At 43.9% G+C, this 12,834-nt stretch overlaps 1 protein-coding gene across 2 annotated transcripts; it reads right to left on the bottom strand.

The window, feature by feature from the left end:
• Positions 1-48: 48 nt before the first annotated feature.
• Positions 49-12,713, bottom strand: bace2 (beta-secretase 2). 2 transcript variants are annotated; one of them, XM_056441742.1, is made up of 9 exons: positions 12,182-12,713; positions 7,532-7,620; positions 6,860-7,076; positions 4,624-4,755; positions 4,026-4,160; positions 3,703-3,804; positions 3,161-3,310; positions 2,891-3,059; positions 49-1,871 (listed from the first exon to the last, which is right to left on the bottom strand). In XM_056441742.1, the coding sequence occupies exons 1-9, from the start codon at positions 12,467-12,469 to the stop codon at positions 1,477-1,479; spliced, it is 1,677 nt and encodes a 558-aa protein (XP_056297717.1). In that variant the 5' UTR covers positions 12,470-12,713; the 3' UTR covers positions 49-1,476. The 2 variants fall into 2 exon arrangements, with proteins under 2 accessions (XP_056297717.1, XP_056297718.1); XM_056441743.1 differs by having other exon boundaries at positions 1,500-1,831.
• Positions 12,714-12,834: the final 121 nt, after the last annotated feature.

The following is a 12,834-nucleotide window of genomic DNA, read 5'->3' as shown; positions in this document are numbered from 1 at the left end:
TAAACAATGTTTTCTTTTCGTCTCGTGACAGTAGCTGTTTGATCAGGATACATTTGTATGAAAGTCTTTATTATATTCTTTGTAAATACGGTTGAAGTGTTTCGTTTAATTTAAAGTGATATCAATAAATCAACATAAAACCACAGGTCACATGCAACTGGATCATTTTCACAAAAACACACATTTCTTTATTTAAAAAGACTTACCTCTTTAATTTGGTCCACAGTACAATTTTGGCACAGAAAGAAAATACACTTCAAAGATTCAAGTGTAGCTTCAATTTGTCAATTCTACATTTAGGCAGACAGTGACACATTTGTGCAGTTTTAACACTGATACTCTAACACAACGCTTGACAACTTTGTGTTGCCAACAAGTTGTTCAGATTTTCAAGCCGACTGTCGTCCACAGGTACCCAGAATACCCCGAATGAACATGTGCGTCCAATGTGTCAGATTTAGTGTTTGTATAAAATATGGAGTCATAAATATGTACCCTTGAATATCTAGTGTCTAAAAGGCAAACATTTGGAATAATACAATCGCATCAAAGATAATTAATTATAAACTTTGACATATAGAATAAGTAAGATTAAATTATTTCAACAAATTGCATAACAGATTGTGAAATATTGATTGACTTAAGAAACAAAGTGCAATTCAGCAGAGTAAGTCTCAAACTGATGATACTGTCTATCATTTTGTATTCGCAGTGAGCAGAGCTTAAAAAAGGCACTACAGCCACTGTCAACGCGTGGAACCTCTTCCCATCATCAGTGATCGTTTGAGCAGCTTCTCCCCATAACTTCAACATGCACAGGCGGCAATGTGACTCCGTAAAGGAGGTAAACATCAAACGACAAGAAGGCACGAGAGACATTCCTTCACGGATTGGACTGGAAAGGGACATCTTCAGAGGTCGTATCTGGACATGAATAATACAGTTTTCCTGGAAAGGAAATCAGTAACATTTATATTGTTAAAAGAAGGCACCGGAGTTTAATTAAGGTCCTCTCCACCTGCTGTCCTGTGAGCGTCAATAAGGAAGATTCCACCCTTCGCTATTGTGATACAGTCATGCGTCATTTCTGGTGTGCCGTTTAGTCTTTTATACTTTGGTTCACCCCTCTGTCTGTGTCTGTCGTTTCGCGGAGAGCAATACTAATAGTCGAGAAAAATGAATTCATCCCCATGACTAAGAACTGCTCTGTAGCGACATCACGTTACTGCCTCACCAGTCAGTGGAGAAAAAGCATCGCTTCTCCTTCTACTACTAAGCTGAATGTCTTCCCCTGTGTCACACATGACATGATGGGGGGAATAAGCAATAGTCACCGTTCAGCAAGAATTTGGCACCGTAAATCCGTCACCGATAGACGTTTTGAGGAAGAGTTTTTGGGGTGGATTATCCTGTCAAGAGGTGGTTGATCTGTCTGTGTCCATCTCCACGGGCCAAGCCATTGATTGCAGATTGGAATTAGTCAGACATTCGGAGGCGCGTGTCACTGTTTGGTGCCTCACCCCGCTCTGCTGCGCTGTGGATGGGCGCTGCCGGCTGCCCGGCCCGTCCGCCCACCCCTTTCCCCTCAGTCACTTGATGCGGTGCCGGACCAGAGAGGACTCGTCGGTGATCTCTCCAGCGCGGTTCCTGCATCGCCAGGGCAGGACCAGCAGGAGCAACAGGATGATGAGGACCGCCGCGCAGACCGCCATCAGGGCGTAGGAGATCACCCACATCAGAGGCTCCTTCAGCGGGCCGCCGGAGCAGTTGGCCGCCACGTCTGCCGCTGAGAACGGCCCTGAGATCTCTGAAAGAGCCTCTCCGTCGCTCGCTGCGGGGAGATGGAGGACGGATTGTTGCATGTCTCACGTCTGACGGGCAAGTGAAAAGTTAAGTATAAATGTGCTGGAAAACTTACATTAATATTGATGCACCTGCTAAGAAAACTAAATGCACCTCTTGACCCTTAAAAAGCACTCGATATGTTAAAATAAATGCATCTCAAACATCGTCACACATGCACTTTTTTCGAACTAGTGTTTAACCACTGCTGAATATAAACTATACCTATGAGCTTATAGATGACAGCCTCTTAAAACAGCAACAATTGTCATTAAAGTAAATTCTTTAATACACAAGTCATCAATAGACAATGATGAGACTAGTTCTTTGTTTACCCTCCTGTCACAAGTCTGCATCCTGAAGCTTCAGCCAACATTGGCTAGGTCTGTTTGCCAAATACCGAACAAAGGTGATCTTTCTTCTTTAACATGAGAGTTGGAAGTCCTGCCTAAGCTCATATTTGCACAGAAATACAGGGAAGTGGCCCGGTTAAACGGTTTAGGCCATGGTGACCAGGATGTGCTCTGGGTTTTGGTCAGTGGACCGGCACCAAATGTGAAAGAATGCATCACACTTTACGGTTTGCTGTTCCATAAATTACCAGTTAATAAAGGCACGTTTCAAACTTCTGGACGATGTTTTTTCTCCTTTGTTAAAAATGAAATGACTTGAAGCACTATCATAAGCAACGTTTGCTATAAATATACAGCATGTAGATATGTATGAGTAGTTGCTGACACCAGCAGTGTACGCTGACAGTCAACATGATATCAGGTGTTCTGGTGATTTTAGAGCATATGTTGAGAACCGAGTATGAACACAGCCTTGTTTGTACAAACTTCCGTCTTTTCTGCTGTGAATAATTGAGTTTGGCACTTCCTTCCACAAGCATACACTAAAAATAGCATGCTGAGATTGGCCAAACACATTTTATCATAAGGCTGATAAATATCTAAATATCGGGGTGACAACCTGAGCCCATTTGTTGACTGCGATACAGTTTGGACACCGTTTTCCGTCTTCGTCCAAGTCTTGTTTGTACCCTCACCTGCACAGCTGCTGAGCGCAAAGCCCAGTCTCCGCTGGGCACGGTCGAACACCACGTAGAAGCCTTCCATCACAGTCGCGCCGATCACCAGGCCGTTAGCCGACGAAGACAACCCAAAACGGAAGCATTCCAACGTGCCGTCCACATCGGTGATTGGCTGAATGTACAGCTGTGACGTGACATGCAAATGAAGAGATTAAAGAGGACCAATGAGCGCTTGTGTCTCATTAGTGTCGACGAGTGTTTTCTGGTTTATGTGTATCCGGGTACCTGAGGCAGGATGGTTATGCGGAAGGACTGGCTGGTGTTTGTGGCCCTTAGGTAGATGGACAGCTTAGGAAAAAACCTCCAGGGATTCTCTCCCTTCATCCAGCATGCAAGCTTGCTGCCATCCCAGAACCCAGAAGAAAAGTCCTGGATCTGAACCAAAGACAAACAAAGAGAAATAGACAAAGGGAGACGAACACTCAGAATCAGAAGGTCAGTACAGCACCAACACAGGTTTTTGTGTGCGCCTTTCATTTTCCCACTCTGGATTAATCTGCAATGATGCGGGTTTATTAATTGAAAATGTGGCTTCCAGGTTGAAATGAACCTCGAGTCCTGTTTATGTGCAGTTACGGCACGCACCAAATGTAGAATGAGGAAACAACAAAAAAAAAGCATGAAACACACATTGTTAGAGCAGAAACGCTCCTGATCGTTCCTCTCAAAGCCACGATGTCCTCGAGCTGCGAGTGTGTGCCGTCCTCCCCGACATCGCCGCTCCGACAACATGTTTCATCAGCGTCTGTGGACAGACGGCAGCTTACCAGAGAGCTGCGCGTGATGGCTTCTACCACCGCATTGAAGACGTTGACAGGAAGACGCAGCAGCGTGGTCCCACTGTCAACTATCGCTTTATCCATGTTATACTGAAAGAAAGGGGGAACGAGTGAAGCGCAGTCGAATTATTCTCAGTTCCACAGGCCTCCCTGGAGGACCTTGAGCAAACCAAAGAATGTAAAACGATGAAGCTCTCGAGTCCATTCCTCTGCAGTACGGGGACTCAGATTAAAGTTTCATTTCCTTGTTGTGACCTTGGCACAATCGGCTCAGAACTCAAACGTAAGACATAGTTTTGTGTAAAGTATACCTCTCTGCAGTCCAGCTCCAGGTTCTGGTTGCCGACCTCCAGCTTCAAAACCTCCACTTGGTAGTACCATTCCTCCACTATAGGGGTGTACCACACCGACCCGTGATACAGAGTTGGTTCAGCCCCTCCCATGATCTAAGGAAGGAAAATAAATACTTCTTCAATCATGTATGGCTCATAACAACAACAACACAGTGATTGCCTCCACAATTTGGCAGAACATGCACACACACACAGCCACAGCCATCTTATCCATCTGTTTGCGTCAGGAGGTCACATGATGGATATGCGGCGAGCGAGGCACCGAGGCTGTTTGCATAACAGCAACAGACCTGCTCTCAGCGGGATGCCATCTTAGCTTCATTAGCTCCACTCTAACTAAACTGGACCTCCAGTGGGGAAACCACATTGACAAGGAGGATATCAGCTATTATGTTTCTAAAATGCACTCCGCTGCTATGTCTGATGCACTCACGAGCCACTAACTGTATTACAATATACATATTCAGAGGCGTCTTTCTCAATTAAAAAAAGGGTCAGAAGACGGCAAAGATTAAAAGGTGTCTTTGATTACTCTCAGCCCCTCCCCACTACTCACAAGGCTGCCGACGAGGGGGTCCACTGTGCTGCTGGCTGAAATGCCAGTGCCACACATCTGGAGGGAAAAGATGTCAGGAATTCCCAGCTGTTGCACCAAAGAGTTGAAGAAGGGCTCCACGGACGAGTCAGGCTAATGGAGAGACGGGAGATGTGTAATCAGCAACACGAGAGTATCCAGACTGACTTAAGTGTAGACGGCTAGCTAAATAAATTATTACGCTCGGAAACAAAAGAATGAAAATGTGTTGTTTTTTCCGAACACGACGACATGGGGAAAAATAAGAAATAAAAGCAAAGACGTTTAACAGAAATGTACAAGAATCAGGAATTAAGAAGGAAAAATGTGTTTGTTTGCTACTATAACTGCTACTTAAAAGTACCACACACAAAAAGGACATGACCATAATCCTTTGGTCAGGCTGTGATTGAACACAAAACTTGTGGCCACTATTTACGAGTGTATCCGGAAGAATGCGTGCGAGGACTTGTGAATGAGGCAGGGGCGTGAGTGTCCCTTGACTAAAGGATGTTCTCTTTCTTCACGCATGACAAACAGCCCTCGGGCGAGTTGAACAGGAACACTCAGGAGGCGCCAGCAGCACAAAGTATGTGTGCCTATCTGCCCCTCAAATCACTGGCATGTAATACCAACGGTTGCTGTAGTGGGCACAGAATCAAAGGACGCCAGTAACGTCACCCTCGTCCCACCAACTCTGTATTATAGAATTTAAGAAAGTCCATGATGGGGCAAAGCGTCTCAGTTCTGTGCCTGTCAAACTACACACGCTGTATGGCAGCACGGCTCAAAGGCTCCCAACAGACTCCGTGGAGGCTCATGGAATAGAAGTGGACAGATATTACATTGGTTATCAGACGAGGATCACAAGAGACACACACACACACACACACACACACACACACACACACACACACACACACACACACACACACACACACACACACACACACACACACACACACACACACACACACACACACACACACACACACACACACACACACACACACACACACACACACACACACACACACACACACACACACACACACACACACACACAGTTTTTATCCAATTAAATGAACCTTCTAAAATCATTATTAACCTATGTCAAGTAATTTACTGATCCGGTACAACAGAGTTGTTTTATTAATATGCAAAAGCATCACACTCTTGCTGCTGAGAATAAATCACGAACATGAACTGATTCCGCTCGCAGATAAGATCTTAAAGTCGTGCGATGCTGTGAAAGACATGTGCAACAGCAGGAAGTCACTGCTTGATTAACTTAATAAAACAGGACTTTTTCCGCTATCATCTTCAAATTTCAAAGTTCAAATAAAAGCTCTCGGATACATTTACTGTTAATATGCAGTGTTTCTAGTTATTTGCAGCAAAGAATAGAAAACCTACCTCTATATATAAATATATTTCTCAATGATCGAGACACAAACTCAGACCTTGAACAGATCAGTCATAACAGTGCGGTTGTAGTTCATATATATATTTCTACCCAGACCTTGAAGAAACTTAAGAGAAAAAGGTACGCGTAGTATTTTTTGGCGACGTGGAAGTATTCACAATATTGTCATGTTTGATTCCAGTGAATCACTGTGTGAGAAGCATGCTATCTTCACCTAGAGACCATGATCACAGCGGGCCGATGAAGAGCTTAATCACATGGTGCAAAGGCAATCACCTGAAGCTTAATACCAGCTAGATCAATGAGCTTGTGGAATACCAGAGGAACCCCTGTCATGGTTTCATCCAGGGGGAGGAAGCAAAGAGGGTGGACTCATACAAGTACCATTTCTCTACCTCATTCAATACGGTCTCGATTCAGAAAACATCATGACGCAGCAAATTGCTATTTTGCTGTAGTTTGCACTGTTAGCGCTGTTAGCACTGTAAGCTACGAGCCGGCTAGGCCGTCACTTCATTGAGAGGAGACACAAATACTCCCAAGGAACATCAAAAAACAAGAAGCTCAAGAAAAATGGATTTGTATGGATCTAACTTTTTTTCAATATGGAGACTATGTAATGTTTATTTAGTTTTATATGTGAAGTTTCATTCGTCCATTTTCTTGCTTTAGTTTATATTGTATTTTACTGTATTATTTTGGGACTGCAAATCCAAAAGAAAAAGAGAAAAGCACGACACTTAAACTAACATTCAAAGTAGGACGTAAACTTTAAGAGCATCTATCTCTCACCCTTGCCAGCAGGGGATAGGCCAGTCCCAGGATGCCCTGCCAGTTGATCCCAGGAAGGAAGAAGCCATCAGATGACTGGATGGCAGCTATGTTGATGGTGACAGTCCCATTTGGGCCTTTGGGAATGGAGACACGGTCAGTGCCCAGTTCACCTTCCCAGTTGCCCTGAGTGTACCTGACAGTTACAGTCCGGCCAGATGACTGGTAGGTATCCGAGCTAAACACAGGGGAAGAAGGCAAGTAGTGTGAATAGCCTGTGTTAGCAAACTAATTGTGTGGTAACACAGGTCTAGGACTGCAATAAAGGGGCTATCTTAACAGACTGCTATGTAAGACAGACATTACATAGCAGAGATCATGTAATTCATTCATATTGGTGTGGTGTTTCCGAGAGTCTGTGTATCGGATCACATGTACACGATCATCAATTTTAATTATTATTACATTTCAGTCAATCAGCAGTAGCCTTAAGCAAAGCACACAGTTTAGAACTTCACCAACCAGTCATTCTTTTTTTATAAATTAGGTGATCACTTCAAACCTGAAGTTTGCACACCCAAAGTCAATACAGCCTCAGCGCATGATTGCAATATTTACAATCTATTATCATTATTTCTAACATGAATATTCATGACATTTTCAAAGATCCCACAAAGTGCCCACGCTACTCACAGCGCCGTGTTGAAGTAGTGAGAAATAAATTGGTGCGGCGCTGCAGCCACGGCGAAGTTACTACTTCCCGTATCCACCAGGATGTTTACCTGGAACAAACAAGGAAGAGTTCATTGGAGCAACCATTGCAGATTTGATGTTCAGGCCCACCACGCCCTGCCTCAGAGCTCTGGGTCACAGGGTAAAAGAGCTGTAATGCAGTAGAACAAACTGATGCGAAGACTTTAAGAAGACTTTTAAAATGCCACGAAGACATTGAATTCATTATGTATAGCCCAATATCACAAATTTGCCTCGGAGGGCTTTACAATCTGTACATATGCGACATCTTTGTCGCAGGACCTCACATGGGAAAGATTCTGTTTGTACAAATAATAGAAATTAGAGGAGGAAAAAGCAGAGGATGTTGAGGGAAAACACCACCAACAACAACATAGTAAATTAAAACACAAACATAAGGAAATGAATCTGAGAGAAAAAAAGACACAAAAGGTAACACAAATAAATGTTCTTTTATTTCTCGACTATGAGTTTTTAGGCCTATTTGAAAGATTGATATTTTGGAGTTTATAAAAACATTCTTCAATCAACAGAATGCCTGTTTTCACATATGTGTTATGAATGGGAAATGGGAAATGAAAGCAACGCAAACTGCGTTTTGTTTTGATGAGACAATCAACATTGTTACCTTCGCATTGAAAATGCCGGAAGGTTATTATTTTGAAATTTGGTGGGATGATTGTTTATTATCCCCGAATCGCATGAAATTTGGTGGGATCATTGTTTATTCAGTTGATTAGATTTTACTCAAAAGTATTGAACCTATGATTGTTTATTATCCGGGGATTTGGGATCGATCGGGCAAGGTCAAGGTCATGAACAGGTCAAATGTTCTTGAAATTTGGTGGGATGACTGGTTATTATCCACCATTTGATTAGATTCAATGCCCAATCTTATGATATATTCTAGTTGTCAGTGTTTCGTTGCAGGCTAATACTGTACTTTACAGCTAGATTTGATTATAGAAATTTAGCTTGGAAATGGTACCAACAAAATGGTTTAAAAATGACTGCCTCTAGCTACTGACATGACTGGATGACCTATCTTGCCACTCTAGTGTGTGTGTGTGCGTGTGTGTGTGTGTTTGCGTGCGGAGACCAGCAAAACAGCGGTTGAGATAATGTTGTCTTCCAGGCATCAAGTCAGCGAGCAGGAACTAATCAGCCTGCAGACTTCTGTCACCTCCACTACTGAGCAGTGGCCACATTAACACTCACTAGCAAGCGTTTCTCACCAGGACGGGCTCATAAAGCTAATGCCCGTGGCCACCTGATGACTCGACAACAAAGAGGTCTATACACTCGCGTTTCAATGATGTCACGTGACACAGTCAATGGAAATATATGACAAGAAAAGGGTAAATTCGGCGTGCTGGCGGAAGATGTAATTTGACATGCTTACCCCCTATTTAAGAAAGACCAGAACATTAGGAAGTAGTTTATCTTAGATATCTAAGTGTTTGACTTGCAAGGAACAAGGAATTCAAATAATGGCGTGAAGAAATCCACTTCCTCAAGCTGAGTTCCTCGAGCCCATCACGCCTCCACCATGTCTAACTGGAGCATGTGCATCATTATACGACACTATTTCCTCAGACACTAAGTATTTCAACTTAGCTATTTTAGCCAGCGTCCCACCGTCGAGCTCACTTGTGCATGAAGTCATTATAAAAAAAAGGGGGGGGGGGGCCTGTAATTATCAACAATGTGTTATCGACCGGTTCAGTCGGGCACCGGAAGCCCTAGTTGGCCCGTCCATGGGAGTCGGGCTTATCCGTTCCTCCTCATTGGACGGGCCTTGGTCCCATCAGTGTGACTGTGCCATAGGAAACCCCACTGCTGCCTTGCAGATGGCATCAGTCCGCTCACACAAGGCCAGAACCGGGCAAACAGGCCAGATTGGAAAACACTGAAACCTCACGGTGAGGGAGGGTGGGGGGGGGGGGGGAAGCATTTCCTTATCCCCGACACCGCATATCTTCTCTGGTCACACCATCCTCCCCGAGTTCGGCTGCTGAGCCTCGGGCAGAGCCCTGCCCCCGCTGCTGCGGCAGCCTGCAGTTGAGCGCTCGCTGTCTAATTGGCAGCGGCTCCACGGCGGCAATGTGCATCTGCTACCTGTTTGTACCAATTAGCAGATGTGAGGCTCTCCATCCGACACCCGAGCCCGGCTGTGCCGCACGCTAACAGATGCGGCAATTAGTGGCTCATTTGAATAGTGCCTCATTTAACACCACGGCCCTGTAATCACATCGTCGTTTAGTCTGAATAATATTTAGAGCATAACTCAATAGAAATGAGTTACGGGATGTTTCGGCACTGCATAACCAACCTCAGCCAACGTGGATTGAGCTCTGCCGGCAGGAAAATAAATTGGTATAATGGTTTCACCATAAATACACAAAAGGCACGAGTATAAAAGGCCTCACGTTCTCATTCAAAGTCAAATATTTGCTAAAAACATGAAGCATTCACATCGATGTTCACTTCTTCTTGAGCTTCCTCGGGCTGTGCAGAGAGCAAGTCACCCGACACAAGGTCCCAAATAGACCTTTGTCACAGCTTTATTTCTGTCGCGTCATAGCAGGAAACACACAGGAGTAACTGACACAGGGTGCCAGCATTGTGTTTGCTGGCTCACTGGAATTGTTTACTGGGACACTTAATGGAACTGAGCCGTTGTTAGTGTTTAATAGTTGCACCTGTGCTTTTGCCTGAGGTGACAAAGCTCCGTAAGAATTCACCAGGTGAGGCGCCCCTGGCGCTGTTCCTTGAAAAGGTAATCAAAGATGCCTTCATATAGGGAAGTTTATATTTGTGTTTATAAGTAACTACAAACGTAAGTTCTATTCGCTATAAAACTCGTACACGACTCGTGATAAAACACTGACAAGATCTTATAAGAACTGTCGAGATTCAGCACAAGCATCCTAAACTCAGATGAATAATACAATATGTTAATAATGTTTTGTTGAGAAGAGTAGACACACCTAAGTTTGTCATGATCAAGAAATTAAATTAATGATTTACTCCCACATGGAGTGCATTATTTTTTGGAGTTGCTAAGATAAAACACGTGATTTGTTTGATAAGTAATACTTTCGAATCATTTTATCTCCTGGTTATTAATTATTACATTAGTCATTTAGCAGACGCTTTTATCCAAAGCGACTTACAATAAGTGCATTTCAACCTAGAGTATAAACTAAGAACAACAATTATGAAATATTCAGATGATAAATGTTGTAAATCTATTGTTATTCGTTCAGTTATCAGTTGATTCCTGATAAGGAAACACACCTGTTCCTGGTTAAAGGGCGTGTAAAGTTCAGGGTATTAGTTGCTTTCTATGCAGTTTGATGATAAAGGAATAACAACAATGCTTGTAGTCCGAGAGTTTCCTCCTTTGAGCTTTTAAAACGGGGGTGTTCGGCCACAACAACAGATACCATTAAGTACATTTTTCAAAGTACATCTGTGGACTGGTTGTAAACTTTTCCGGAAACTGTACTCTTACGAGGACTGCATTCGCCTCTCAGAAGTTGACACAGGGCAGTGACACGGCAGGTAGCGCGGATAAGCCTCTGTGAGCCGGAGGATCGGAGCGGTGCCGCCCAAGAGTCTTAACATCTCTGATCTGTTTAACTTGAGAGGCCCGTGAACAACAGGTCAAGTCACGAGATGAGATAATTCACCTTTTCGGCCTAAGCTCCATTTTAAACACATCTTCTTACAACACAAAGGCAAAGCATAGCCTTAAACCTACAACACCCTAATGCCCTCATGTATTTTTAATAAAGCACTTCCGGGACCATTTATTCCCCCTTAATCATTAATATGATCTCATTAGGCACTTTACAAAACAAGCTGTATATAATGACAGGACATTACACAGGCCTATTTCTGTGCAACCGAAAGAAGATAAGAGGATATATATCTGGAGGGCTTGTGCTGTTTTATACAACTGTGGAGCTGCTCTTTGCTCCCTTGGAGCCTCATAATCCCCATCAGCTGAGAGGTCCTCACAAGCTGCATCATGTGAGTGCATGTGAGCGGGGCTTTCGTCTACCTTCAGACCCAAAGGCTGGGAAGGCTTCAGGCAGCTAAAGCACCCCACATCCATGCTATGCTATCCTGCCAGCCTGTGAAGAAAAAGAGCTGATTTTGTTTTATAAAAAGGATGGTGATAGGACTAAAACAAATAAATAAAAATCTTCCCTTGACCCAAGTCGTTGCTCTGCTGTTAGGGATCATATTTAAAAGTAATACATAATATGTAAATATTGTTATAGTCACAAACTTGGGGGTGAAACAATCACACTCAACCCCCCTTTGAATTCATCACATCGTGGACAGGCGACACACAGCAGACTTGACATAGCGTTCAGTGTCTGACTATAAACACATGGCCCTGTGTAAATACAAGTAAACAAACAAACACAAAGAAGGTAAAGAAAGGGTTTTTTCGGTTTCATTCAACTCAAAAACCTTAAGTCGAATAGAAACTGAAAGAGAAATAAAACACATGTGCAAATAATACAGGTGTCAAACAAACACAACGAAAAGGAACAGTGCGTTTGTGATAATTACCGTTTGACCAGGAGTACCAATTGACATTTCTATGTAGTAGCCTCTTCCATAGTCCCCTTGCAGGTTATTGACCATGTCCAGAAAGTTCACGGTACCGGTTGGATCAGAGGCCAGAGACAAGCCGTTTCCATCAGACGTTGAGGGGACGCGTCGGGTCAAATCCACCGCCGAGGATATATTGTATCTCCCTGCGCATATTTTGAGCGGTATAGCGAAATAACATTTTGACACGCCGAAGTAAAAACTAAAAACAAATGCCCAAGTCGAAACAGAAGCGCTGTGTGCCATGGCGGAGTTACTTAGTCTGAATGATAACGGGAGTGAGGTGTGTGTGTGTGGGGTGGGGGGAGGGAGGGGGAGTGTAAGTCTGGGGAAAGTCTCAGGCTCCTTAAAGTCTTCAGTTTGGCCACCACGGAAACGCCTCTGCCGCGGGAACGGACATCACGGAAACGTTGCCTCTGTAGAAAGTCACACTCGCAGACATGGTCCAACTTGTGTGACACAACGACGACGGCTGCCTGACCGCTGTCGGTCTCCCCCCGGCTCCCGAGATGTTTGGCTACGATGTAACCTGTTGGTGGGAGAGAGCTTCGTCAAGCTCGCCGAAAGTATGAAACAACGGCTTCCGGTTATCTACAGCTTTCAAAAGAAAG

This window comes from Pseudoliparis swirei, chromosome 20, assembly GCF_029220125.1.
Source record: "Pseudoliparis swirei isolate HS2019 ecotype Mariana Trench chromosome 20, NWPU_hadal_v1, whole genome shotgun sequence".
Classification (NCBI taxonomy): Eukaryota; Metazoa; Chordata; class Actinopteri; order Perciformes; family Liparidae; genus Pseudoliparis; species Pseudoliparis swirei.
Note: the sequence above shows the minus strand (reverse complement) of the source record. Positions and strands in the feature narration are given on the sequence as shown.